At 42.5% G+C, this 27985-nt stretch overlaps 1 protein-coding gene and 1 pseudogene across 1 annotated transcript in view; both read left to right on the top strand.

Annotated features, from left to right (window-relative positions):
- The window catches only part of Muc16 (mucin 16, cell surface associated), a 197643-nt gene that overhangs the window by 85071 nt on the left and 84587 nt on the right, over positions 1 to 27985 (top strand). The window contains 20 exon segments of the mRNA XM_036192391.1: positions 782 to 906; positions 1129 to 1196; positions 2063 to 2235; positions 2347 to 2382; positions 3051 to 3107; positions 5626 to 5747; positions 5884 to 5951; positions 6920 to 7092; positions 7175 to 7210; positions 7361 to 7417; positions 17294 to 17418; positions 17615 to 17682; positions 18260 to 18432; positions 18544 to 18579; positions 20647 to 20771; positions 23265 to 23332; positions 25075 to 25247; positions 25370 to 25405; positions 26238 to 26362; positions 26955 to 27022. Coding sequence (XP_036048284.1) covers positions 782 to 906; positions 1129 to 1196; positions 2063 to 2235; positions 2347 to 2382; positions 3051 to 3107; positions 5626 to 5747; positions 5884 to 5951; positions 6920 to 7092; positions 7175 to 7210; positions 7361 to 7417; positions 17294 to 17418; positions 17615 to 17682; positions 18260 to 18432; positions 18544 to 18579; positions 20647 to 20771; positions 23265 to 23332; positions 25075 to 25247; positions 25370 to 25405; positions 26238 to 26362; positions 26955 to 27022 — 1912 coding nt within the window.
- Positions 8895 to 9968, top strand: LOC118587800 (annotated as a pseudogene).

Here is a 27985-nt window from a genome sequence, read left to right as displayed (position 1 = left end):
TCAGAATCTAATTGAACAGCACAGCCTTACATAGGCTGAGTGCATAGGAAACATAAAGACTGTAATATATGTCCTATATTAACATTTGGTCCTGCCACTTATAGACTTTGACTTGGAAGCAAACCCTTCATAATTTGCTGGAGTTTTTCCATTTGTATTCCATTCCACGCTACTTGCATTGCATTATAATACTTTGTTCAGTACAAGCAATCAGTCTAGTATAAGCAAAGAACTTCAAACTTGATCTGCTACACATGGGCAGGTGGGTAAGATGACTTAGGGAGCAAAGGCATTTGCTGCCACATGTGATGGACTGATTTTTATTCCTGGGACCTACATGGTGAAAGGAGAGGACCAGTTCCTGAGAGTTTTCCTCTGGTCTTCACATCCATGCTTTGGCATGCACACACACAGTCTTTGCTAAACAAACAAACAAATTCTGGCACAGTCTCTATTGAAGAATTGTTTTAAATTAATAAGTATGTAAACTTCAGAAAAGACTTGGCTTTAAAAGGAACTTCAGGAAAGGAAGCAACCTATAGAGATTTTGCCAGCTGGAGAGACAGATATATTTTCTTTCTGCTTCATGGTGAAGTCACCCACACACATCAATCCTTTGTAATTTAGTTGAAGTTGGGATAAGGTCTCATTTCCAAAGAAACTGTGTTTCCTAGAGGAAGATTCTCTTCAGTGCAAGACTATGCACACAGCTGATTCCCCAAGCTCAAGTTCAGAGAAAAATAATAGCTTAGTGTCTGTCTTTCTCCTGCCCCCTCTGCAGCAGCAGGCCCTGTCCTGGTACATTTTACTGTCAACTTCACCATAATTAACTTGGCATTTGAGGAGGACATGAGTCGCCCTGGATCCAGAAAGTTCAATATCACTGAGAGAACCCTGCAGAGCCTGGTGAGAGTCCTGTTCACTGCACCTATGCATAGGTATAAGCCATGCCTACCTGTCACCCCAGCCCCTAGAAAGAAGAATCTACCCCTGACCCCAAAGATAAGTCTTCTAAGAAGACCCGGCCCATTTCAGCCAAGGATGAAATATCTCAATATCTTGCCAGCCTCACTTCTGCCTCACCTCTACCTGCTCATCTCTCCTCACTCCTCTAACTTTCTTCCACAGCTGAGGCCCTTGTTCCAAAAATCCAGTGTTGGTCCCCTGTATTCTGGCTGCCTGCTGACCTCACTCAGGTGGGTTTGGGGATATGGAAATGGGATGTCAAGCCTAAAAATGTACTGAGTTTCCTTCTGTTGTTCTTCTGGGTAGCTTCTGTTCAGGTGAAGTGAGGAAGTCCTAACACAAGGTGTCTTCCAATCCTACCACCTTCCTGCCACTATCCTGTCTGAATTCTCAATGCTGTTTTCTGCCTTTGTAATAAAAGGATGTGGCCTTACACATTCCAATTCTGTCCTCTGATGACTGTGGAGACAAAAATTGCCCTTTTCACTTGCTGTCATTTCTAAATCCAGCTCTCATTTGCCTTGGGTATGTGAGCTCCTCAGATACTAGAACATGAGAGTGGAGATTTGAGTCTCGTGTTTGATAAAAATGCATGACTCCATGACTTCTCATTGTCTCAGTTTAGTAGAAATCAATATGCTCAGAATCTAACTCTGGCTTCTGGTCTTTTCCAATCTTCTCTTTTTCCTTTTTAAACATTGTTTATTTGTTTGAAATACATGTATAAGTGTGTGCATGCATTTGTGCATGTGTACTTTGTGCGTGTGTACTTTGTGTGTGTGTGTGTGTGTGTGTGTGTGTGTGTGTGTGTGTACTTTGTGTGTGTGTGTGTGTGTGTGTGTGTGTGTGTGTGTGTACAGTACCATGGTGTTCATGTGGAATCCAGAGGATAATTTATTGGCACCACCATGTGGGCCCCAGGGATTGAACCCAAGTTGTCAAGACTGGTGGCAAATTGTTCTACCTGCTGATCTATCTCTCTGAGCCTCTATCAACCTTTGCATTTACTCTGGCTACTCCTTGCCCTACCCTAGCATTTTAGGATACCTTCTTAAGGAATCCATTTATTGTGTATTGTCTCATCTATCCTTCCCAGATCTGAAAATGGTGGTGCAGGCACAGGAGTGGATGCTGTCTGCACTTACCATCCTGACCCCACTGGCCTGGGACTGAACAGAAAGATGATGTTCTGGGAGCTCAGCAAGCTGACCTATGGTGTCAGCAGACTGGGTCCTTACACTCTGGACAAGAACAGTCTCTATGTCGATGGTGAGTAGTGGCCATCTTCACTTTGCTTTAATGAAGAGCCCACATTCTCCTCTCTCTTACCTCCCCATCACTGTCCCCCTCCATTTTCACTCTTCCTCATTTTCTTTATAGGTTACACACATCCAATCCTGGCTACCACCACCAGGAGTGAGTATTCTCAGTTTTTTATAAATCTCTATGGCACCTATGACTCCCAGATCTTTTGAATGAAAGCAGTCAAAAGTCCAATCTCCATTTCTCAAACTGATGTGAGACTTTTCCTGGAGAGACATGACACACAGACATTTACTCATCCCAGAGAGGGAAATGATTATACACCAAAGTAGCAATTACACTGCCATCCAACTTGGGTAACCAGTGAGTCTATTAGGGTTACTCACAAGAGCAAGGATGACTCAAAGGCAGCTTCATAGTCAATAGCTACCCTAGCATGGATGAAAACTCACCGAAGCTGCATCTATAAGCTCTCTACTTGGCTTGTAGGCAGCTCACCAGGTCAGAGAGCCTCTTCTAGGCACCTCAGATAACTATAGCTTCTGCCTTAAACATTTTCCCTTCTTCTATAATCTTGGGCTCTAAGAATCTCCTGGCTTTAGCTTTACCAGACTTGTGAAGTTTATTCATTTTTTTAAGTCTCCTCCCCTCTCCTTTTTGGAATGCATATTTCAGTTCAGAGGAAATTGCCACAAGTCTCCCTCATCTCTAGCCTGGAATGGACAGAGTCTTAAGCACAAAATTAATCCCAACATCTGTGTTCTTTCCCTGATGTCTCCAAGCTAAAGCTACTCTAATCATCTGAGAATTTATCTCCACAGCTTCTATGATGACCACTGCTTCTACGGAAATGACTGCCAACTCTCCCAGCCCTACAGGTAGAAATTCTCCTCTCTGAAGATGTTTTCAGTGGTTCTAGAATCTTTAGAGTCTAGAGAAGAAGTGGAGGAAGTGGCATACTCCAGAGGATCCTAAGGTTGACTCTTGACTCTCACAGGTTCTTCCTAGGTCACAAAGAATCCTTTTAATCCTATCTATTCTCTGATACTCAGAATCTCTTGTAATTGTTGCTCATGCTTATTAGTGGCCATGGACTTCTAAATCCTTCTAAATCCTAAAACCTTAGAAGGATACACAGGAGCAGGACTGTTGGCTGAGACTAGATATCTAGTATGCAGTCACTAGTGTGCTGTCAAGTGTCTCAGCCAAGTTGTTATTCTGGATAATTCATCATATACACACATATATATTCCTTAATATAAATGCGTATCAGGTCCTTTACAATTTGTAAAAACTATAGTCATATATTTTTAAGGAAAATTTGATTTGTTCAGAATTGATGAACCATGGCAAATCATTCCTATACTTTCAGGATTATGCTCTTCATTTATTTCCAACCCATCTGTAATGTTTTTATTATGAGAACTATAAAAAGTAAAAGGCCTGTAATAGTTCAGTAGGTAAAGGCTGCAAATATGAGTTGAATCCCTGAGACCCACATGGTAGAAGGAGAAAACCAGTTCTCCAGTTGCCCTTTGACCTCCGTATGCACATGCTCATACAGATGTGCATACATCCTCCCTAACACAGAATTTTTAAAAGCTAAAAAGTTAAAGTTGGAAAAAATACCAAAAATATCTCAAAACAGGGCAAGCAAAACCCATCTGTCACCCTTTAGAATTATTATTAATCTCTGTTAGCAGATTCCCCTAATTTCATCTAGTATACAGAGAATTATATCATATGGTGAAGTAAGTGTTCCCTCAAATTTCACTGCTATGCTAAATTATCATGATTCAAAATCGAAAGGCTTGGCTACAGATACAGCTTAACTGGTAAAGTGCTGGCCTAACATTCATGAAATCCTAGGTGTGACCCCCAGCATCATGTAAACTGTGTATGCTGGTGGATGCCTTTAATGACAGTACTTAGAAGATGGAGCCAGGATGGTAAGTTTGTCATTCTTTACTACATAGCTAGCTGGAGACCGGGATAGACAATATTAGAACTTGTCAGAAAGAATTATAGGATTTATATTAAAAATTGGTGCTGAGATATAGTGCTTGAAAAATGTCAATTATATAAAAGTTATCAGAATCTAACACAATAACATAAGCTCACATGTGTTAAATGAATAAGCAATATATGAACACTACAGTAATATGTCCTGTATTCAAGTTGGGTTCAGTGATCTGGGCGATTTACTTAATTTCTCATTGGCTTGGGATTTTTCATTTACATTGGTTGCTTGTTTGGGGTGAGTGTGTGTGTGTGTGTGTGTGTGTGTGTGTGTGTGTGTGTGTGTATCACTGTGCACAAGGGGAATTCAGAAGACAACTTGAGTCTGTTCTGTCCTTCCACCACGTGGGTTTCAGGGTTTCAGTCATCAGGCTTGGCAGAGCAGCTTAACCCCATGAGCCATTTTTGCCAGTCCTCATTGCCTTGGTGTTTGAATCTGTGAAATGGACATCATAATAGCCACTTGGTTCACAGTAACAACTCCATTGTGGATAAACTCATTAAACAGGACCTCTTACACAAATGACCAACATATTTTTCTTAATAATAATAATAATAATAATAATAATAATAATAATAATAATGGCTGGTGTGATAGTTGAGTTCTAAAGTTTTTTTGTTTTGTTTTTTTTTTGCAAGCTTGAGGATCAAAATTCAATTCCCCAGAGCTCATGTATGCTAGAGGGAGAGGGAGGGAAGGAGAGAGAAGGGGGGGAAGGAAAGAAAAAAGGAAAGTGATATGGTGTCATATACTTATCATGCTAGTTTATGGGACATAGAGCCTTGTGGATCACTGGGACTCAGTGGACAGCCAGTCAAGCCTACCTGATGAGTACCTGGCCAATTAAAGACCTTGTCTCAAAAAGAGAAAGATGGACAGTCCCTGAAGGAAAAAAAACTAGGCTGTACTCTGTCATCCATATGTGTGCACATCCACATGCACAGGTTGTCAAACACATGTGTACAAGCACACACATGCACACACGCATGTGCACATATACTCAATCACAGATATATCGAAGCATACACACATGTAATCAATCAATGAATAATCAGATGTCAAAAACACATTTTTGAAAACAAAATTCCAAAAGGAGAGTGTTTATATGACTTTCATTCTCCTGAGAGTCAGATATAATTCCTTTCTGGTTGATAGCATATTTACCAGTCTAGAGTAATCCTATTCATCCTTGGTAACTATCAGGTGAAGCTGATATTTGAGTCTTCTTTATGAGGAAACTGTCCACTTTTGAAGAAACCCCTTCTGAGTGATAGAAGATGCACATTGGTAAATGCCGCAACTCAAGTTCAGAGAGAGAGAAAAAGATAATGTTCAGACACTGTGTTTCTCACATCACTTCTCTCCTCCTGGAGTAGCAGGTCCCCTTCCAGTGCCTTTTACCATCAACTTCACTGTCATTAATCTGGAGTATGTGGAGGACATGGGTCACCCAGGAACCAGGAAGTTCAATGCCACTGAGAGAATCCTGCAGAGACTGGTGAGCTGCCCACTCCAGTGTATAAAGGCCAACCCACAGATGAAAGCTGCACTCACCAAACAATGCCATGACCAGGAGGGAAGCCATAAACCCTAAGTCCTCAGCATAGTTCTCATGCCTCTCCCTCTCTCCACAGCTCAGGGCGTTGTTCAGTAAAACCAGTGTTGGCCCACTGTACTCTGGATGCAGACTGACATTTCTCAGGTGAGACCTTATAACAACAGACTAGGAGAGATAGTTCAGTCAATAAAGTGATTGTTGACCAAGCATGGGGACCATAGTCATGATAGTGTGTGCTTATAAACCCAGCACTGGAGAAGTAGATACTGGAGGGTCCCTGGGATTGGTTGGCCAGTCAACCTAGCCAAATCAGTGAGACCTATGTCTAAGAGACAGAGAGACAGAGACAGAGACAGACACAAATGAACAGAAAGACAGAGAGAACAATCTAAACACAAGATGGATGGCTCCCAAGGAAGAATAAACACACAAGTTATTCTCTAAGCTCCACATGCATACATAAGCATGAACACACACACATATACACCATCATGCACCCCCAACAAAACAAAAGATTTTATAAACACACACACACACACACACACACACACACACAACACAAGGATAGTGGACCAGTCATACCTCAGGTATTCTAAACCAGTTTATTCAGCTTTCCTTCTGTCTTTATGTTCTCAACTTTGGGGAATTTAGGACATATAACCTCCAGTGCCACATTACTTCCTGTTCCTAACATTTGTCCACAGCTATCCCCCATAGCCTGCAACCCCTACAGGATCCTAATATTCAGCTATTCTTAATTCTTTCCTTTATCTATGACTTGGAAGTAAAGGAGGCAGTTTTCAGTTCAGTGCACAGGACTTCTCTTAAGATAATTTTCTGCTCCCAATTCCAGTTTTCATCTATTGTAAATATGAGCCCTCTAGGCACTGTGACATGAGGATGTAGTTTGAGTCTTGCATTACATTTAAGTTTCACCCCATGTCTGCTCATGGCCACAAAGAGTCAGTATATTCAGAGAGTGTAAGTCTGTCTTTTCAGCAATATACCAGGTGATTCATTTCTTCTGGCCCTTTCCAGTCTTATACCAGACACTTCTGGATCCCTCCCTATGTAATCCATTTAATGTCAATCCCCTTGCCTGCCTTTCCCAGGCCTGAGAACAATGGAACAGCCACAGGAGTAGATGCCATCTGCACCTACCACCCCAACACCTCTAATCAACGGCTAGATAGAGAGCATCTGTACTGGGAGATGAAGAGACTGAATGATGGCATCATGCAGCTAGGACCCTACACCCTGGACCAGAACAGTCTCCATGTCAATGGTGAGCTATATTTCAGAGTCATACTCCTCTCCTCCCACACCACTACTTTCTCAATTCCTCCTTATTTTCACTATCCATGTAGGTTATACACAGCACATTCTGGCCACCACCCACAGAAGTAAGTATCTTGAGTCTCCATTATTCATTAGTAAGCCCATGAATGTGAATCCCTATCCCATGCCTGGAACTCACCTTCATTTAGCTATGAATAGGGAAGGTGTCACTTCCTTGTATCTCCTAATACACTTAAATTATTTTTATTTTTCAGCATCAGTAATGGCCACTGTTTCTGAAGAAATGCCAAACACTTCCTCCACTCCCACAGGTATGAATTCCCCTCTGTTTAGATTCCCCCAGTCATTTAAAAGATCAGCAGAGGGCAGGGGTAGATGAAAACCCCCAGAGGACCCCAAATGGATCTCACAGCATCTTCCCAGGTCACCAAGGATCTGCCATACACTTCCTTAGCACCATTCATCCTAAAACATCCCCTAGTACCTGCTTCTGAATCTTACTGGCCCTTAAATTCTACATCATCCAACCTCCTTGACTACAGTACATCCCATCAGGGCTATTTGCTGAGGGTATTTATTTAGTCTGTAATAATTGATGTGTGGAGAACCAGCACACTAAACAATCAAATCCCTAGTTTAACAACTAATCAATGATTTTGTTTCAACAACTACTTTGGGCACTAAAGACATAGCTTAGGTGCCCAAATGCTTGTCTAGTATGCACAAAATTCTGAGCTCCAACCAGCATCACACAAATTGAGCACTGAAGTTCTTGCTTGTCACTTGGGAGGCGGAGGCATAAGGATCTGAAGTTTCAGGTCATCGTTGGCCACATAGAGAGTTTGAGGTTAGCCTGGGCTACACAAGAGCTGGGGGAAAAAAGAAGAAAAAACTTCTCATGTTGAATAGACTAAATAGATAAGGTTATTCTTCTTGCTAAATTTACTCGTATCCCCCAGTGTAAGTGTGTGTCAACTTCCTGACTACAAAAGTATAATCATATCTTATTAGCAGAATTTTAAATGTTTGATTTGTCTAGAATCTATGAACCAGTCATTTCTGTATTTCCTGGATTTCTTCCCCAACTATTCTACAATATTTTCTTTGTGAAAATGCCAAAGATACCAGAAACACTTTACATAGAGCACCACTGCTCACCACTGGGGTATGGTGTGTAAACTACTTGTGTTATTTGATTCTAGCAGTGTGAACTGCACAATCAGGTGACACAAACGTTTGTATAAGTTACTTTTCTCATTGCTGTGACAAAATACTCAACAAGAAGCTTCTTTAGGCAGGATGGGTTTGTTCTGGATTACTGTTCGAAGGGCATAATCTGCCATGGCAGAGAAGGCAGGGGTGGGAGCAGGAGGCTGACTGACCTCATTGCATCCAAAGTCAGGGATTAGAACGGAAGTGGAGCTAAACTCACTTCTTCCAGCAAGGCTCCACCTCCTAAAAGTTCCCACGCAGTGCCTCCAGCTGTGCACCAAGAATTCCAACACATGAGACCATAGGACATTTCTCCTTCAAACCACAGCAAGACTCCTGAAAAATAGACTGTTATGATACATTGTCATGTATTCAAACTCAGGGTTTGTATTGAAAATACCATTGAGAATCAACATTGGAAAAGTTGTCAAAGCTCCCCTAACAACTACCACCATGCAGGCCCCGCCTACCTGGCAACCAGCCTTGCCGGTTGGCCTGCAGGCCGGTATCCCATGCTCTGATTGGCCTGCCACTTCCCCTGAGCGAACCTTTAAAACTCTGTTACATTGTAGCAAAATGGTGACTGTCATTCACAACCTCCTGAAAGCGCTTGGGGACCAGTTCTACAAGGAAGCCATTGAGCACTGCGGGAGCTACAACTCACCGCTGTGTGCAGAGCGGAGCATGTGTCTGCCCTTCCTGGACTCGCAGACTGTGGTAGCCCAGAAACAACTGCTACATCTGGATGGACAAAAGGCACTGAGGCCCAGGCCTTGGTCTGGGCCAGTTGTACATATACCCTGCCCGCTGCTGTCGCAAGAAGCAATGATTGCATCCACCAGAAGGACCCAAAGCTTCGTCTCCTGGAAATAAAACCTGAAATAGAGCTGCCCCTGAAGAAAGATGGCTTTGCCTCTAAGAGCACCACATTGAAAGCCTTGCTTCATGGTAAGGGTGTGGAGAAGAAGGTGGATGCCAGAGAGGAAGAAAGCATCCAGGAAATACAGAGGGTTTTGGAAAATGATGAAAATGTAGAAGAAGGGAATGAAGAGGAGGATTTGGAAGAGGACATTCCCAAGCGCAAGAACAGGACCAGAGGACGGGCTCATGCCTTTGCAGGTGGCAGGAGGAGACATGATACGGCTTCTCAGGAAGACCATGACAAACCCTACGTCTGACATCTGTGGCAAACATGACAAGAATCAACCAGGACTCAGCTACAACTATGCTCACACTCATCTGGCCTGCTGGATGGAGGGGGATGAAGCCCAAGACCAGGACACTCAGTGTCCGCCCAAACACAGAAATGAGAACCACAGAACCCAAAAAGTACCAGATGGGACAGTCATTCCTGATAACTTCTGCTTTGGGGCGGGGGTCTCCAACATGAATAAGAAGAGTGGGAAGCCTGAAGAGCTGGTGTCCTGTGCAGACTGTGGATGCTCTGCTCATTTGGGAGGAGAAAGCAGGAAGGGGAAGGAAGCAGCAGCCGCAGCACATACCACGGAGGACTTACTCGGTTCCACGTCAGAAAGTGACACGTCAACTTTCTACGGCTTTGATGAGGATGATTTGAAAGAGCTTCGCTCCTGTCGAGGACGCCGCAGTGGGCGGGGTTCACCCACAGCAGATAAAAAGGGCAGCTGCTGAGCCCATGGGATAGACTCTCTGGCTAATTAGTCCCCCCCCCCCCCCCCGACTCTGGTCACTGTTCTAGTTCTGAGGTGTATATATATATATATGAAAGACGACTTGGGCTTTTCCCATTATCCTTGCTTTTTTCTCCTACCTTCCACAGGTCCCTTCCCCTCCTAGCATCCTTCTATTCTGGGTACAACAGAAGCACAAACTATTGAAAACAAATCAACAAAAGAGCAGAATCAGAGTCCTCCAGGAGCAGAGTTGATTTCCCCAGTTTTCAAGAGAAGAGGAACATGGGGTTTGGAAACAAAGAACAAATAACATTGATAATATTATTTATATATGCTAGCTATTATTAGATTCAGATTCCTCTGAGAGAGAGAGAGAGAGAGAGAGAGAGAGAGAATGGATGAATCAAAGAAATGGAAGTAATAAAGTAATATCCTGTTTAGAAGCAAGCCACGGGTGTGTGTGTGTGTGTGTGTGTGTAGAATTTCCTTAGTGGGAGTTGGTGGCTCAATAGAGCAGACCCCTCCATGACCTTTACATCTTTCTCTCTGCTTGTGAGAAAATGGCAGCCATCCCAGAGAAGCCTTGGCGCACTTACATTTGGCCTCCCTCCAGCTCTGGCCCTGAACAGCAGTGGCCACTTCCCTTGGCTCCTCTCTCCTTTCCTTGTTGCTGGGTTCCCCTCACCTTTGTCTTGGCCAAGATGAGCTTCCATCTAAACACAGGAATGCAATGTCAGCAAGTCACAGACTCAGCCCTGGCAGAGCCACTGAGGTGGTACTCCTGGAAGGAGGAGCAATACTACACACTGTATCTCCCTCCCTTCGGCCCTGCCTAAAAGCATGTAGCCACCCATTGAATGATGACATCTTCCATATTTCTTCTACTTTTTATAGTGCCTGCCAGGCGCTTTGTTCTATCTTTCCAGTAGCATTTCCCGAAATAAACCAAAGCAACACTCGGTCCGATGCCTCGGGCATAAGGAAGACTGTCCACCTCATTGGCAGTCCCTGAGAACAGCTGGGAGGCCCTGCTCACACAGTCCACTCTGTGACCCAGGAACTGTGCATCCTTCAAGCAAGCCATTCCTGAAGAAGGTGAAGAGAATCCAGACGAGTCTGCTCCTCTGCCTCTCCTCTCATCCAGCCCTTCCTGAGCATGAATTTCACCTAATGCCAGAACCTGCAGGGATTGGATGGAAAAGCCTCCAGCATCTCTCAGCTCAGCTCAGCCAAGTTTCGGAAATGGCTCAAGTTTATGCAATAAGATTTTAATTTTTTTTCCTTTTGAAATTCTTCATTGCCTCTGCTTGAAATTTCTGTGAGAAAATACCCAGCTCAGAGTGGAATTTGCTCACAATAGAAACAACATAAACTGACAAAGACAAAAAAAGTGAACTATTTTATTTATTTCTATATTTAAAAGAAAAAAAGGTGCTGACATTGCACTGTATTTTTGTTGAAAGTACCTTCTACTTCAAAAGTTTAGAAAAAAGCAATTTTGTGAAGACCTGAAATCAAAAGAGTACTTACTGTAAAATAAAGACATCGTATTGACTCTAAGGAAAAGTACCCCACATTTTTAATAAGGAAATAAAGATCAACTCTGCTCTCTCAGACTTTTAAGAAAGCCACGTGTATGTGCTTTAGGTTTTTTTCTGTTGTTGTTGTTAATTTCTGGTAGTTGGATGTGGTAAGTGAGGAGTGGTCAGTTCATCTAAAGTCCACTGGAAAGTATTGTTGATATTAAGAAATTATGTGTTAGGTTTTGACTAAAATAAATTAGGCCCAAGCCAGCAGGTGTCCACTCTCTACCCTCCCTCACCTCAGATGAGCCCCATTGATCTGAATGTAAAGCTACAGCCTGTCCATCTTGTCTCAGGAGGCCTGCTCTAGGAAGGAGTTCTACCCACTGATTGAATGCACTGTTGCAATGTTTAGCAGATCCAAACAGAAATGATTTTGTCTAGAACAGTTCAATGAAGAGAAACACAAGAGCCAAAAGTAAGCAGAGGATGAGGTGACATTAGCTCAGTCAGCTGACAACTCCTCAAAGGAGTTGGCCAGGGAAGCCCTACTGAGTGGACTCAGGGGACCTGAGAGCCTAGAGTGGCTCTGAAGACTAGAGAGTTGGCTGGAGGATAGGGACCTGAAACTCAGTCATTTGTGGGGAGAAGGAGGAGGGCGAGTGTTCTATGTGTGTACTTTATAGCTGTTTTGGCCAATGACATGGAATTCGGCAGTGTATGTTTGATCTAGCCCAGGAAGTCAGCTGACTATCTGCACCACTCGGTTCTACCTCTTGGCTTCCACTTAGCTTGTCTTTTACATGTCCAGAGCAGAGTCATGGATGACACATATGCAATTTAAGGCTGGACATTCTTGTCAGCCAAAGTGCTTGAGCCACAGTATTACTGAAATGTCCCCAGCCTGAGAATAAATCTCACTTGCCATTGAAAGGGAAGGATGGGCAGGCAGACTTTCCCTTAAATACTTTGGGCTTCCCACTCAAGAGAAAGGAGATGTCATCAAGAGTGTGTTTCTATCATTTTCTGATAGAAAATGTCCCTTGTCACTAATGTTAATTATAGTAATGATCTGTTCTCCAACCCACACTCATAAATTATAATACATGTAGAATTGTGTCAAAGCTTTGCATAATGTAGGTTTTGTGTGAAGTTTGTGTGAGTTTCTCATAAATGAAAGACTGTTTCCAATGATCAAAAAATAAAAAATAAAAAGAAATTTTGTCAAAATATAGAAAAATGGAACAGGAGGGATGACTCGGCAGTTCAGAGGACTGCTTTTCCAAAGGACCCACACTCCACACTCGTGTTTAACTCCGTTGCAGGTGATCCATTGCCCTCTCTGGCCTCAACAGGCATCTGTACATATATGGCACACATTCAGACACACACACACACAAATACATAGAAATAAAACGTTATTTAAAAATACAAAAAAGAATCCAAATCCAACACAAACTCTCACATATTATGTGAATAATAACTTAATGCTAGAATAAATAGCATGACTATTACTTATGTTCAGATCTGCATTGTAGCAGTTGTATGAATTGAGACAAATTACTCAGCTTCCCATTAGCTCAGTCTTTACATCTATGAAAAGGGAATCAATCACATTAACATCTCCTAATCCTAGTAAGTAAATTGAGACAGTCTCAAAAGGACAAATGTCATATTTTTCTATTATTTGTGGTTCCTAGACTTCATGTAGTCACAAAAAATTGTGAATATATATGTCTATTTATAATTTATATATAATATATTATATATATATAATATTTTTAAAATTTCATTTAAACAACATGTTCATCCAAAGTGATAAGCCCTTTTAAGACACAAAAATCCAGAATGTGTGTTTCCTCAAAGAATTTCCTTATTTGTATATGTGTGTATGTGTGCATTGCATGTGTGTGTTTGCACATGTGCACATATATGTATGTGTGGCATGACATGTGTGGAGATTAGAGCACAACTTGAGGGAGTTGATTTTTCTTTTTTCCACCATGTGAATTCCAGGGATCAAACTCAGGTCATCAGACTTGGGAGTAAGTACCTTTTTGTAACATGAATTGTTACAAGGTCTTATTAATAAAATCAAACCCGGAGCTAGGTATTGGGGTTAAAGCTGGAAGATCAGAGAAGCAGAACCAGCCTCGCCAATTCCTCAGCTGATCCTGTTTCCTCAGACTGGAAGCCTCTGAGTCCTTATTCAAATAGATCTCAGCTGAACTGCTGCTCAAAAGCCTAAAGGCTTAACCAGGCCCTAGATTCTGGTCCTCACGCCTTATATACCTTTCTGCTTTCTGCCATTACTTCCTGAGATTAAAGGTGTGTGTCACCATGCCTGGTTGTTTCCAATGTGGCTTTGAACTCATAGAGATCCAGGCAGATCTCTACCTCTGGAATGCTAGGATTAAAGGTATGTGTGCCACCATTTTCTGGCCTCTGTATCTAGTGGCTATTCTGTTCTCTGACCCCAGATAAGTTTATTAGGGTGCACAATATATTAGGGAACACAATATCACCACACTTTTACCCACTGAATCATCTCACTGTATGTGTGGCTGTTCATGTGTGTGCAGGTGCATGTGCAGTTTATAAGTGCATGCATCAAGTATGGGTGTCTTTCTGGATGGTTCTCTACCTTATTTTTATGTAGATGGTGTTTTATTGAATTCAGTAACCCAAGAGAACAGAAGAGGGCGTCAGATACCCTAGTATTGGAGTTACAGAGGGTTGTAAGCTACAATGTGGGTTCTGGGAATAGAACCTGGGAGCTCTGAAAGAACCATCAATACTCCTAACTACTGAGCCATCGCTCCAGCTCTTTCAAAGATTTTAAGATAAGTTCTCACACCATATATAAAGTTCACAATTCAATTAGGCTAGCTAACCAATGGGCTCCAGGGCTCCACCTGTCTCTGCCCCTTTAGAGCTGTGGTTATAGACCCACACAACAATACTTGGCTTTTTTTCTTTCTTTTAACATGGGTACTAGAAATCTGAACTTAAATTTTAATGCTTTTGCAGCAGTCACATTACCGGTTGAACTATCTTCATGGCCTCTCATTTATAAATTTCTTCTTAGTCCTCTCAGAGGTAGAAACTAGTATACTTATTAGCTAAGAATTGATTTATAGAATAATTCAGTTAAGAACAGCTACTTAATTTCCACAACTAACCAATTGACCAGCAAGTTGTGTTAAGAAATAGCTTCCTTCAGTTGATTGAAGAAATGAAACTGGAGGTCACTTGCAAATACACATATGTCTCTCTACTTAACCATCAATAAAGAAAGTATCCATTCCTCTCTGTAGAATTCATGGAAATGAAAGTTTAGTTGCCAAGATCTAGAAACAAGGGGTCATTTTAAACTGCATGATGATTCTGTGTGATCCTGTCTGCTCACTCTCTACTTTTTATTATGACAACTGTCAGCATGAACAGATTTATTAAGAAATGTTTTATTCATTTTACATACCAACCACAGATCCTCCTCTCCTCCTGCCCCTCTAGCTTTCTCTCCCCAACCCATCCCCCATTCCTTCCTCAGACAAGGTAAAGTCTCCCATGGGGAATCAGCAGAGCCTGGTACATTCAGTTGAGGCAGACCCAAGCCCCTCCACCTGCAAAAAGGCTGTGCAAGATGTCACACCTTAGGCATTAGGCTTCAAAAAGCCAGCTCCAGCACAAGGGATGGATCCTGACCCTACTGCTAGGGGCCTCTTAAAGAGACCAAGCTACACAACTGTCTCACTTGTGCAGAGGGTCTAGTCCAGTCCCATGCAGGCTCCACAGCTGTTGGTCTAAAGTTCATGAGTTCCTATTAGTTTGGTTTGGTTGTCTCTGTAGGTTTCCCCATCATGATCTAGATGTCCCTTGCTCATAGAACCCTTCATCTTTCTCATTGATTGGAATCCTAGAGCTCAGCCTGGAGCTGGGCTGTGAATCTCTGCATCTGCTTCCATTGGCATTTTATTTTTTTGTTTTTTTATTTGACTCACACACATTGTGGCTGGGCCATCAAGGTATAAGAACTCCTAAAAAAAATGTTTTGCTGTGAAAAAAAAAAATCACATTGGGACTGGAATGATAGGTCAATCATTAAAGTGCTTGTCACATGTCATGAGCATCCAAGTTCAGCTCTGTAGTACCCATTTAAAAGGTGGGTGTGGTAGCATACACCTGATATTGCAGCACCATGCTAGCAAAGCCAGGAAAATGTTTAAGGCCCGCTGGACAGTTAGTCTGGGCAAGTCAGTCAGTTCCATGCTCAGTGAGGGAACTTTTCTCAAAAAGAAAAAAAAATGATAGAAGAAGACACTAGGCATGCTCTCTGGTCCCCAAATATACGTGTACACAAACATCTGTAGCCTACATGAACACATACACACAAAAAAAGAAAAATTATCCTATACTGACTCTTGTAGGATTTATATAATAAACCCTGAAGTATCGGTGAGATAAAAATAATTAGATTCTAATAGAAGAACTCAGGAGGCACAGGTATTAAATGACTGGAAATTATAGAATTGCTACAGTTATGTGGCCTGGGTTCTGCCAGTTAAAGATTGTGTGGCTGGAGACACATTGTCTAATGTCTCATTTCTTAAATTACTAATAAGTGTTTGCATCTGAAAGAAAGGATGTAGATTATCTTTCAGAAGCCTTCATCCTATTCTTGCCCATCGCTGGTGTAACACAACTTCCCAATGACAGCGAACGAGCAGTCCACAACCTCACACCATTTTCTGTTTGTTTTCTTGGTGACCACCATTCTGAGAAGGGTGCAATGGAACCTTGAAGGAGTTTCCTTTACGTTCTTCCGCTGTTCTATTAGTGCTAACACATGACCCTGTGTACCCTCACAACCCCAGGTCAACATAATGCAGAGAAACATGCATGCTGCTGTTTGGGCAGCACTTTCGTTTCTTTTTTCTTTTCGGTTTTTTGAGACAGGGTTTCTCAAAGTTTTTTGTTTGATTGTTTGTTTGTTTGTTTTTGGTTTTTCCAGACAGGGTTCCTCTGTGTAGTTTTGTGCCTTTCCTGGAACTCACTTTGTAGACCAGGCTGGCCTCGAACTCACAGAGATCCGCCTGGCTCTGCCTCCCGAGTGCTGGGATTAAAGGCATGTGCTACCACTGCCCGGATGCAGCACTTTTTATACGATAAAGTTTTGGAACCAACTTTGATGTCTACCAACAAAGGAATGGTGAAGAAAATGTGCTGCATATGCACACTGGAACATTTTAGCAATAAAGAACAGATTATTTCAATTATAGGGAAACAGATGTAACTGGCCATACATTGTGAACTGCTAGTCTCAGAAAAACAAACATCATGTTTTCTCTCATTTGTGGTTCTTAGATTACATACACGTTGACATATAATTGTGCATGAATAGATGACAAGAAAGTAGAAGTGTTACTGTCTTAGGGAACAGATGGGAGAGGGAGGAGCAGAAAAGAAGGAAGTGACCTGTGTGAGCGAAGGATATGCTTCAAGCACATAGGCTTGCATGAAAATGGCCTTATATAACCCAGCACAATAAAATAAAAAAGAAAAGGAAAAAATAGATTTACATTATAAAAACTCAGAAGCCAAGGGTGACTACAGGCTTGCTAGCTACCTGCAGGATCAGATGTACTTGCATTCTGCTTCATGGTGAAGTTACCTCTGTATAGCAATCCTGCTTATTCTCCCCCCTAGTGGTTGAACATGCACATAGCTCTTGCCCCATGCTGAATTCTAGACAGAAATAATAGCCTGAGCACGTGTCTTTCTTCCATCCCCTCTGCAGCAGCAGGCCCTGTCCAGTTGCTTTTCAGCATCAACTTCACCATCATTAACCTGGAGTTTGAGGACGACATGAGTCACCCTGGATCCAGGAAGTTCAATATCACTGAGAAAACCCTGCAGAGCCTGGTGAGAGTGCTGCTCAATGCATTCAGCGCCCACTACTGGCCATGACATGCAATGCCCCCTGGAAGAAGCCACTGCTGACCTTATCCTGACTACACATACCCAAATCCAACTCACCATTGCCTGCTTTGTGCATCTCACTCCTGTCCTGTCTCTATCCCTCATTCCTCCTCCTCATCCCTCTCCTCTTTCTCCACAGCTCAGGCCCTTGTTCAAAAAAATCAGTGTTGGTCCATTGTATTCTGGCTGCAGACTGACCTTGCTCAGGTGAGTCCTTAGAGTAGCAGGCTAGAGTTGCTAAAGTGCCCTCAGTCCAAAGATTGTGTTCATATTCTCCCTGCATTTCTTCTGAATGTCTTATACACAGGTGAATTCAGGGGGTGCCATATCTAGTACCCAGATCTCTCCTGATCCTGCTACTTCTTCCTCAATCCTTAAACAAATTGGAACCTTCTTCTGCTCATCCATTTTGAATGAACATTTCCTATGAAGTTTAAAGTTGGTCCACATGATTTCTCTTAAGACAAATATGCCCTTTCTGCTCACTAATTTTGACCTTTGGTGACTCAATCATTATTCTTCAAATGTCTCATTTGTGACCTCTCCTTTTCCCATAACATACACTTGCTTATCTGATTGTTACAATTGATAAAAATCTGGTTTCACTGTCTGCTCAGAGTTACATGTTACTGGAGGTCAACATGATAGAAAATTTACAACTGACTTTGTAAGTCTCTATCAGACAGTTCTGCTCCTCTGAACCCTTCATGTGCTGTTCCAGGTGTCCTAGGATCCCTCCTTAGGCAATCAACTTAACATCATTCTCTTCATCTATCCTTCCCAGGTCTGAGAACAATGGAGCAGCCACAGGGGTGGATGCCGACTGTACCTACCACCTAGACTCTGCTGGCCACAAGCTCGAAAATGAGCAGATATACGGGGAGCTGAGCAGTCTGACCCAGGGTGTCACCAAACTGGGCCCCTACATCCTGGACCAGAACAGTCTCTCTGTCAATGGTGAGCAGCAGCCACCTGGGCTTTGCTATATTGCAGAGCCCACACCCTCCCTTCCTAGGCCTTCTTCCCCTCAGCTCTGCTAAATTTTAAAACTATATTTTATCTATATAGGTTACACCCACCAGATCCTGACTTCCACCCCCAGAAGTGAGTATTCTAAGTTTCCTTAATTTTCTACCACATCTATCACTATACCCAGCCCTTTGAAATGAAAGAAAGCAATAGTCTATTGTCTCCATTTCACTTTTAACCCAACCACCAGCCTGTGATGTGTATCACTTAAAACCCTAGCAGAACTCAGACTGGGATACCCATCCTGGTGTCTACATAGATTATGTCTCTACTCCAAATGGATGGCTTTTTCCCCACAGTGTCTATGGTGAACATTGTTTCTTCAAGTATGCCAGCTCCCATCTCCAACCTCACAGGTAAAACTATCTCTGAAAATGCTTCCAGTGAGTTCTGTAGTCAGGATAAAGGGTGGAGTATATCTCCAAGAGGATCCTAAGGTTGACTTATGATGAATGACAGAGGGTGCTCAAAGGTCTGAGGATTGTCAGAATTACCCATCCCAGTATCCAACCTCCAAAGCTATTCTCTGTCTGTTTCTTAATGTAGGTGTCTATTGACTTCTAAATCTTTCTCAAGCTCTTAAAAGACTATTAGCCAGCAGACTAGTTAGCCAAGAACAAATTTGTACAGGAAGCATTGTATAAAAACACCAACTCATGATTTTATTAGCCCCCTAATTTGACCCACTTGACCAAATGACCAAGAAGTCTATGTGAGTGTGTATGTATATGTGTGTGTGTATGTGTGTGTGTGTGTGTGTGCATGTATGTGTATGAATGCATGCATACATGCTTTTGTGTGCTTACACTTGTGGAAGCCAGAGGTGAGTCTCTGCTTTTTTCTTCAGGTGTCATCTTGGAAATATAAAGCTGAAGGGTGGTTCAATAAGTAAAATATTTCTTATTTCAGCATGAGGACCAGGGTTTGGATTCCCAGAACCCACATGAAATCTGGGTGAACATAGCAGCTTGCCTGTAATCCCAAACCACAAAATGCAAAGACAGGCCAGACTAGCAGAAAGGACAAGCTCTGGGTTCTCTCTGAGAGACCTTGCCTCAATATATAAGACAGACTATGATTGGAGAAGACACCTGACATGAACCTTGGCTCTCATATACATGTACATGCACCTGCACACACACATGCCCCACATATGCAAACACAATACAGCTATACACACCACACCACACACACACACACACACACACACACACACACACACATATACCAAAACAGATCAATTTTATGGCTCTATAAGCTCTTAATCTCTAGAAGAAATTCTTATCAGAGCTCCCTGACCCAAGGCCTTACTCTGAGCTAACAATTGATCCTGCTTGGAGAAATTAACCCTGTACCCTAGTCATCCATGGTCTCCTCCTCTGATGCACATGCCCCAATGAGCAAACGTGGTAGTGGTGCATGGATAAAACTATGTACAGCTCCTATGTTGTGGCATGAAGGGAATCAACAGGAAAAGAAGATAATTAATCCAAAGCAGTGATAGAGGCATATCCGACCTACCAGTAGCCACACAACTGAAAAGCATGTCTGTACTACCACCCCCAGAGACAATTACCTGCTAATAGCTCCTCAGAAATGAATGAACTCGATGAGCCCCTCCTTCATCCATGTTAGAACTTCACTAAGCCCACTCTTGTATAAGTAAGAGCAGCTGTGAGTTAGGTACAGCAGCTATGTGGTATCCTAAAGACAGTATCCCACAGGGCTCTTCCCCATCCTTCTCTTACCTTCTTTCCTCCCCCTTTTCTATGATACTACCTGAGCTTTGCAGGGGCTGATATAGATGTTCTCTTTGTATCCAAACACTGAACAGTTAGTTATTCTCAGCACTTTAACTACTCAAGAGTTCTTACAGTAACTGCTGTCTGTTGCAAAACATGGTATCTTACCAAGGCTAAAAGCACATTGCTATTGATATTTCAATTGCCATCAATGTTTAATTACTATTGTTCCTATTAATGAAAAGAAGTTTTTATTTTACTTTTTTCATTCTGGTAGAGACATCTTGAACTGTTGCCCTAGATGTGAATATATGGGTCCAAGTGATATGAACAAAGATCGTGTCCTAAATCTAGTTCTGGTATGACTCAGGACTTAACTTCTTTCCTAATCTAATTGCAGCTTCAAGCTCTGCTCTGATGCTTTATACTCTTAACTTCACCATCACCAACCTACCCTACACAAAGGACATGTGGGGCCCAGGATATGCCAAGTTCAACAAAGTGGAGGAAGTCCTGCAGCTTCTGGTAAGCTCCTACCCACTCCCCTTGCCTCAGCCACTCTATCACCTTTAGTTTTGCTTGCCCACTCCAGCCATCCTTGCCACCTGCTTGTCCCACTCACTCACTAAAGCCTCATCCACTTCTCTTTCTTGTTTTAATTACCATCTGCCATATACTTCCCTGTGTTACACTCATTGGTGCTCTGTCTATTTTGCCTCAGGTACTTAAGGCTCACCTGCTCCCTCAAGTCACACCCTTTTCCCTTGCCTGGCTCACTGGTACCCCCAAATCACCTACTTCAGTCCTGCCTTCTTGCCCAATCACTGATGCCTCTTTTACCTCTTCTAGCATAACTCTCCTGTCTCTAGTTCAAGCTACTGATGATTGGTCCACACACTCCATCCATATCCATGTCCCTCTGTTACTGCAGTGGGCAGCAAGAATATATTATAGAGATTCAGCTGTATATAATAAGCTATACCTTGACTGACCAACAAGTTATTCAAGAGGAAGCCATTTATCAAGGAATATTTGGTGTTATTTAGATTTTAATATGTATCATCTATCTTCTGCTACGAAATTCTTGTGTGCCCATACATTACTAGGCCATATGTCAAACAATTTAGCTTCTCAGATCTACTGCTGATCCAGTAGGTAACCCCCCTGCAGGGCCTAGGAGACAAGCAGGTGTGTAGATGCATAGCTTTGTTTCTTGTGCAAATGAAGCTCAGACCATCCCTTGCCTTCAGGTCTATTAGCATTGCAGAGCTATTGATTCAGGACAATAGGGCCTTTTGCATAACCAGGTGCAGTAAAGACTGGAGCAGAACTCCTGGTCCAGGTTGAGCTTTGTGGCCTGAAAGAAGAAGAAGGCAGAGTTTCTGTAACTGGTAAGGCAGAATGGCTCAGGCTGAGGAGAAAGGAGCAAGGAAGAGTTTTTTGTAGGTAAATCAGGTCAGGAGAGGAGAAGAGGGAGGAAAGATGGAGGATAAAGGAACAGGGCAAAGATGAGATCAAAAGCATAAGGACTTTGTTATTACTAGGGCTATGAGGGGACAGAAAAAAATAGATACAGAAAGGAGCTGAATGTGAGGACAGAAATGAAGCTGTATAGATAGAAGTTTGTTATAGAAAAATGAAGTAAACAGACAAAAGAACAAGGTGTATATAGATTTATTTCCACCAGATAGACCGATGCCAGATGTAGCATTCTTCCCCAGGACCCTGGGAGGGATTTCCTCAGGTTAGGACCCTGGGAAAATTCCGTTGTGTTACTTCACCAACTAATGCTCCCTCAGATTACTTTTATAATACTCATTGATTCGCTACCTGCATTTTCCAGCCTTATTCACATCTTCTTGACCTGCCTACAGATTATCCCCAAGTACTACCCAGTTGCCCAACCCATTTACCAAAGCCCCACCTACCTCTCTATCTTGCCCTGCCATTTGTTTCTATCCATATTTCTCCTGTGACCCTCCATGGTATCCTGCCCACCCCTTTCAGCCCAACCTACTTCTCTTGACTTTTCCTCTGGTGACCTGCCTACTTCCCTTACCCTATTCACCGTTGCCCCATCTACCCAATCCTACCACACCACCTTCTTTTTTCCTTACCCACTCACTAATTTCCCACTCACAACCCCCTCTTGCCCTACCTATTGATAGTCACTTGTTCTGGTGCCCCCCCCAACCCTCTCCTACCACACCCACTTCTTGCTTGCCCATGAATTGCTCATTTCCCTTCCCCCACCCTTCACTAAAGTCCCACTAAGACCCCCATCTTGCCATACTGGTACCTACCACATCTGTCCTGCTACACTTTACCCAACCCACATTTTTCAGCCTTGATCACCTCTTGCTTCACCAACTTGTAGCCCACCCACTCTATCCCTGCCTACCTTCCTTGCCTTTATCATTGGTGACATACCCACATCCCTTGAACTACTCATGGTTGTTCTACCCACCTGCTCCAGGTATACCAATGTCTTGATTCCAAATCCATTCACTAAAGCCCCTCCCTCCATGTAACACTGCCTACTTCCCCTTCTTGTCCTTCATTCTGGTATCTGCCCATATCTCTCATATCACATCAGTACTGGGCCCACCTACCCCAAACCTTCCTACTTTTTTCTTGCTACACCCACTAGTATCCTTTCCACCTCTCTTATCCCCACTCATTCCCTTCTTATGACAGTCACTGAGGGCCTACCAACTCACTCTAGTCCTATCATCCACTTGCCCAACCTTCCCACTAAACTCTGCTTACTTACCTTTATTGCCCTGCCACTGGTCCACACCCACACATTTTTTTACACTCATGAGTACCCTTGCTACAGATTCTAACTGGTTTACATCTCCACTGCCTCTCTCACCCATCCAGTCTCATCTACATCCTCACTTGTACACCCACTGTTTCCGCAACCCACTCCTTTAAGCATCACACTTCTCTCTTGACCTCTTCCCTGTTTCCTTACTCAGACTGTATATTTAACTAAACCCTCTCTCTTCTTCACAGCTCAGATCTTTGTTCCAAAACACCAGTGTTGGCCTACTGTATTCTGGTTGCAGACTGACCTCACTCAGGTGAGACTATAGAGAAGACCACCCAGGAAGGCATGGTGGAGTTTCTATACATACTTCTCTATAGCTAGATCTTCCTTTTGGTCTCAGTCTTTTTGCAGCCCCTGGGTTAGGCTAGATTCTATACTTTGCTCATTCTTCTTAACTTCAATATTCCATGTAGTATGTATTAGTTTCTGTCACAGAAACAAAAAACAAAACCCAAACAAAACAAAACAAAAATCTCTGAAATAATCAACTTACAAAGATTTCTCTTTTTGTTTGCTTTTTGTTGTTGTTATCTTTTAAACAGCCAGACTTGCAAAAATTCAGTACATATCTGAGCATGAAATTGAACTTATGATTCTCTTGTCTTCACCTCAAGTGCTAGGATTACTGGTGTTTACTACCAGGACCAGTGTTTATGGTGACAGAATAATGGTATTCAGAGTCTCATGAACACTACATCAGCACTCTACCAACTGAGCTACATCACAAACCTAAGAGACAAGTTTAATTTTGATCAAGGTTTTAGAGGCACATCTATCCACAATCAGATGGGTCATTGCTTTTGGTTTGTAGAGGGGCAGTAGAGCTAAACTGACTGTGTCCAGACAAAAAGAAAAACCGAGGAAGAGGAACAAGCGGGAATTCTACAGTTTCCTTGAGTACACACCCCACAGTGATCTAAAAAGCTCTCACTCAGTGTCAACAATCCCCCACTTCCCAATAGCTCCACCTTAGGGATCATGCCTATTTTGGGGGATATGTGGTTAACTTCTTTAGAAGTTTTTCTTTTGTAACATTAGAGCTGGTTTTGTATGTTGATACTGTTTAAATGTGGTTTAATCATGGAATGCTTTCCTTTCTCCATCTATTGGGTTTAGTAGTTTGAACTCTAACCACCATCAACTACCAATAGTGCTCCAGCTAATAATGGCCCCTTATGAGCTCATCTCCATCCATACTAAAGTTGTGACTGGCTTGATCTTTTGCAGATTAAAAAAAAAATTGATAACATCAGTATGCCCATTTTGTAGATGGGAAACTGAAACCAAGAGAAACTATTGAAGAACTGGGAGATTAGGGAAGTATAGGAATTAAAAGGGAAATGAGAGATTGCATCTCATGCCTCAAGACAGGTATATGATGGCCAGGAAATTTAGAGAAAAAGAAAATCAGGTAGAGAAAGCTTAGAAAAGGGTATAGTACATGCAGGGAAGAAGTACTCAGCTGCAAGTGAAAGGTAGAGAGGTAAGCCAAAACTGAACAGTCTATAGACAAATTAAGGATCATGTGGAGACACAGGAGTCTTCCTTCATAGGCTTGTAGGTATCCATGGAAGGATCCCAGAAGACAAGATTTCCATTTAGGAGAATAATTGGTTTGCCATGATAATAATGGATCATAAGATACAGGGCACTGCTGAATCCTGGGTTCAGGAAGTAAAAGTAGGGCCATTTTCCACCATAGAATTAAGGCAGCATGGTGGGTCCTGTTCACAAGCACCTCAAGCATTCTAAAGTTTTCTACAGTTTTCTCATATTGCTGTCAGAGAACCTCACTCAATGCTCCCTGTTATCTCCATTCCTGGATCCTTCCATCCAGTAACTAAAAAAATGGAATAGCCACCAAATATATACAGTTTCTCACCTTTCTATCAGCATTCTCATTTCCACAAGCCATTTCCTGTCATGTTCCCAGAATCACAGCACTCTTCATTAGTCAATCCACTTATTTCTGTCTTCCCTATCTGATCTTTCCAGGCCAAAGAAGAATGGAGAGGCTACCAAAGTAGACATGGTTTGCACTTACCACCAATATTCCATAGGCACTGATCTGGACAGAGAGCAACTATACTCAGAACTAGAACAGCTCACCCATAGCATCACTCAACTGGGTCCCTATACTCTGGACCAGAATAGTCTCTATGTCAATGGTAAGCCATGGTCATCTTAACTTTGTTGTAGCAAAGCCCATATTGTCCCCCTCTAAGAACATCCTTTATTCATTTTCCATGTGACAATCCTTATGCTCTTTCCTTTAATTTTCACTCTGTAGGTTACACACACCAGATTGCAGTAACCAGCACCAGCAGTGAGTATTTAAAATCCCCCCCATATTACAGCTGGAAGTAGCATGAGGCCCTGACCACATATCTATTTAAAGAGAATAGGAAGGAGTCAAGTACACAGGCTAAGAAGTCCTTGAAATCATATCATGGAGTTGAGTGTATCCTTTCATATTTTTTTGACAACAGAGAAACATAACTAAGTTATAGTTGGATAAATGGGTGGAAGAAACTAGTGAACAATTTATAGAAATACTAATGAGGATCTTGAATGAAGAGGTACCTTTTACACTTTGTAACTTCTCATTCTTTCTTGGGGGTTGGGTATTGAGCTGTATGTATATGCAATGAATGTGTCTGCATTGGCACACTTGCACATATTTACATACACATATAGGCCAATGATTGACTTGACATGTGTTCCTCTATCATTCTTTACCATATCTTTTTTGTGGCAGGTCTTTCATTGAACCAGGAGTTCACATACTCATCTAGGTTATCCAACTATCAAACTCCAGAAATTCGAAATGTTTTCATCCCTCCAGTACTAAGATTACAAGTATAAGCTACCATGTCCCCTTTTTCTATGTGTACTTGGTTGGATACAGAGCTCATGGCCTCGTGCTTGCAGAATGAGCAGTCTTTCCCACTGAGCCATCTCCCACATTTTCCCCCTAGGCTTGAAGCACAGGATCTTCTAGCCTTGCCCAAAGTTAGTCAGCCAAGGATACTCACTCACCACTGTAGTCTCCAGTGACATGTTGCCAGTGTCAGGGCTATGTCCTCAGGCTCTACCTTCCTTTGTGTTGATTAACAGGTATGACTCAAAAAGCTTCTCTTCTCATTCTCCCCCTATAGCTATACAATCACCCTTGGTATTATTTACGCTCAACTTCACCATCACCAACCTATTTTATGAGAAGGACATGCAGCCCCCAGACTCCAGGAAGTTTAACACCACAGAGAGGATCCTGCAGAGCCTAGTAGGTCCCATGAATTTTCTCCAGTCCTATTCACTTCATTTCAGCCCTGCATCCTCTTTATTCCCATTGACCTTTCTCTAGCACCCTTCCACAGTCTGCCTACCAAACTCCATCCCCTCACACCTCTCTCTAGAACTATCTTCTTTCTGGCTCCACCTATCTTTCTCCAACCTCCTTCTGCATCCTTCCCACCAAACTCCGGCTCCAAACACCTCTGATCAGTTTATGCCATTTCAGCCTCACCTTCTCTATGCTCCCACATACCAGTCTTCAGCTCTGTCTACCTCATGCTTGTCTTGCCCCCATTCTCCAGCTCTAGCGCTCCTCTTTGGTCACTTTCACTGTGCTCAGTCATGTCTGCCATACTCCAGGCCTCTCCGCCTATCTCCATACCCATCCTCACTCCAGCCCCACAACTCTCACCCATGCCCACTTAACTTCAGCCCTCCCCATCCCACTAGTCATCTCATGTGGTTCCTACTTAGGTCTACCAACATGCTGGATCACCAATGGACGATCATTTCACCAAAGAATAAGCCCTATCCTTTGGTCCCCCATCCCATTGTCTTACCTACTACTTTATTTTCTACAGCTTGAGCCCTTGTTCAGAAACACCAGCATTGGCCCTTTGTATGCTGGCTGCAGACTGACTTTGCTGAGGTGAGTTCTTAGAATGTCACCCCAGAGTTGTCCCTATGCTCCCAGGCCCACCAATGTGACCTACATCCCTCCTGCCTCTCTCTCAATAACCCAGTGCAGATGGGTATTCAGAAGGGGGCTCCAGTAAAATGTTTCTCTTGATATCACCATTTTCCCATGCAACTGTTCCAAGTCCCTACAGAGTCGACCAGTAGAATAAGACACTAACTTTGAGTACATTTTCCAGATTCTCTCCTTTTGCTCTCTCTCACAAGAAGACCCATTATTCCATACTTTCAATTATATTTCTATGGTTTCCCTAAAAAGAAAAAAAATGCATCTCTAACTTGCACATTCATGTCTATTGCTGTTCTACTCGTTATAGCAAGAAAAGGGAACCAGCCCATGTGTCCAACAACAGATGGATAGGAAATGCAATGGTCACACACACACACACACACACACACACACACACACACACACACACACACACACACACGTAAATAAAAATAAATCTGTAGTCAGGCCTTTAATTCCAGCACTCGGAAGGCAGAGCCAGGTGGACCTCTGTAAGTTCAATGTTAGCCTGGTCTACAGAATGAGTTCCAGAACAGCCAGGTCTACACAGAGAAATCCTGTCTCGAAAAAAGTAAAATACCTTTAATATTTTAGTTAAAAGTTAAAATAATAACAATAAATACAACAAAATATTAAAACAACAAATACAAATGTGTATCACCAGTTGCTTCATTTTCCTATCCAGACACCATCTATATTTAAAAAAAATATACATAGTGTGACTACATAGTGTGAGGATGCAAGTTTCAGTCTCAAAATTTTCTGGCATTTGTACTTCTCACCAACTTGTCTCAAAGAAGTAGTTAGGCCAGAAGACAGTGCACTCCAGAACTCTTCTGATTTCCCATCTCCCTACAAAGCTTCCCATTTTACTGGAGTCTTCTTATCCTGCCCCAAAGAGTGTAG

The sequence above is a fragment of the Onychomys torridus genome, chromosome 7, assembly GCF_903995425.1.
Source record: "Onychomys torridus chromosome 7, mOncTor1.1, whole genome shotgun sequence".
In the NCBI taxonomy this organism is placed as follows: domain Eukaryota; kingdom Metazoa; phylum Chordata; class Mammalia; order Rodentia; family Cricetidae; genus Onychomys; species Onychomys torridus.
This window is presented reverse-complemented; position numbering and strand designations above follow the sequence as displayed.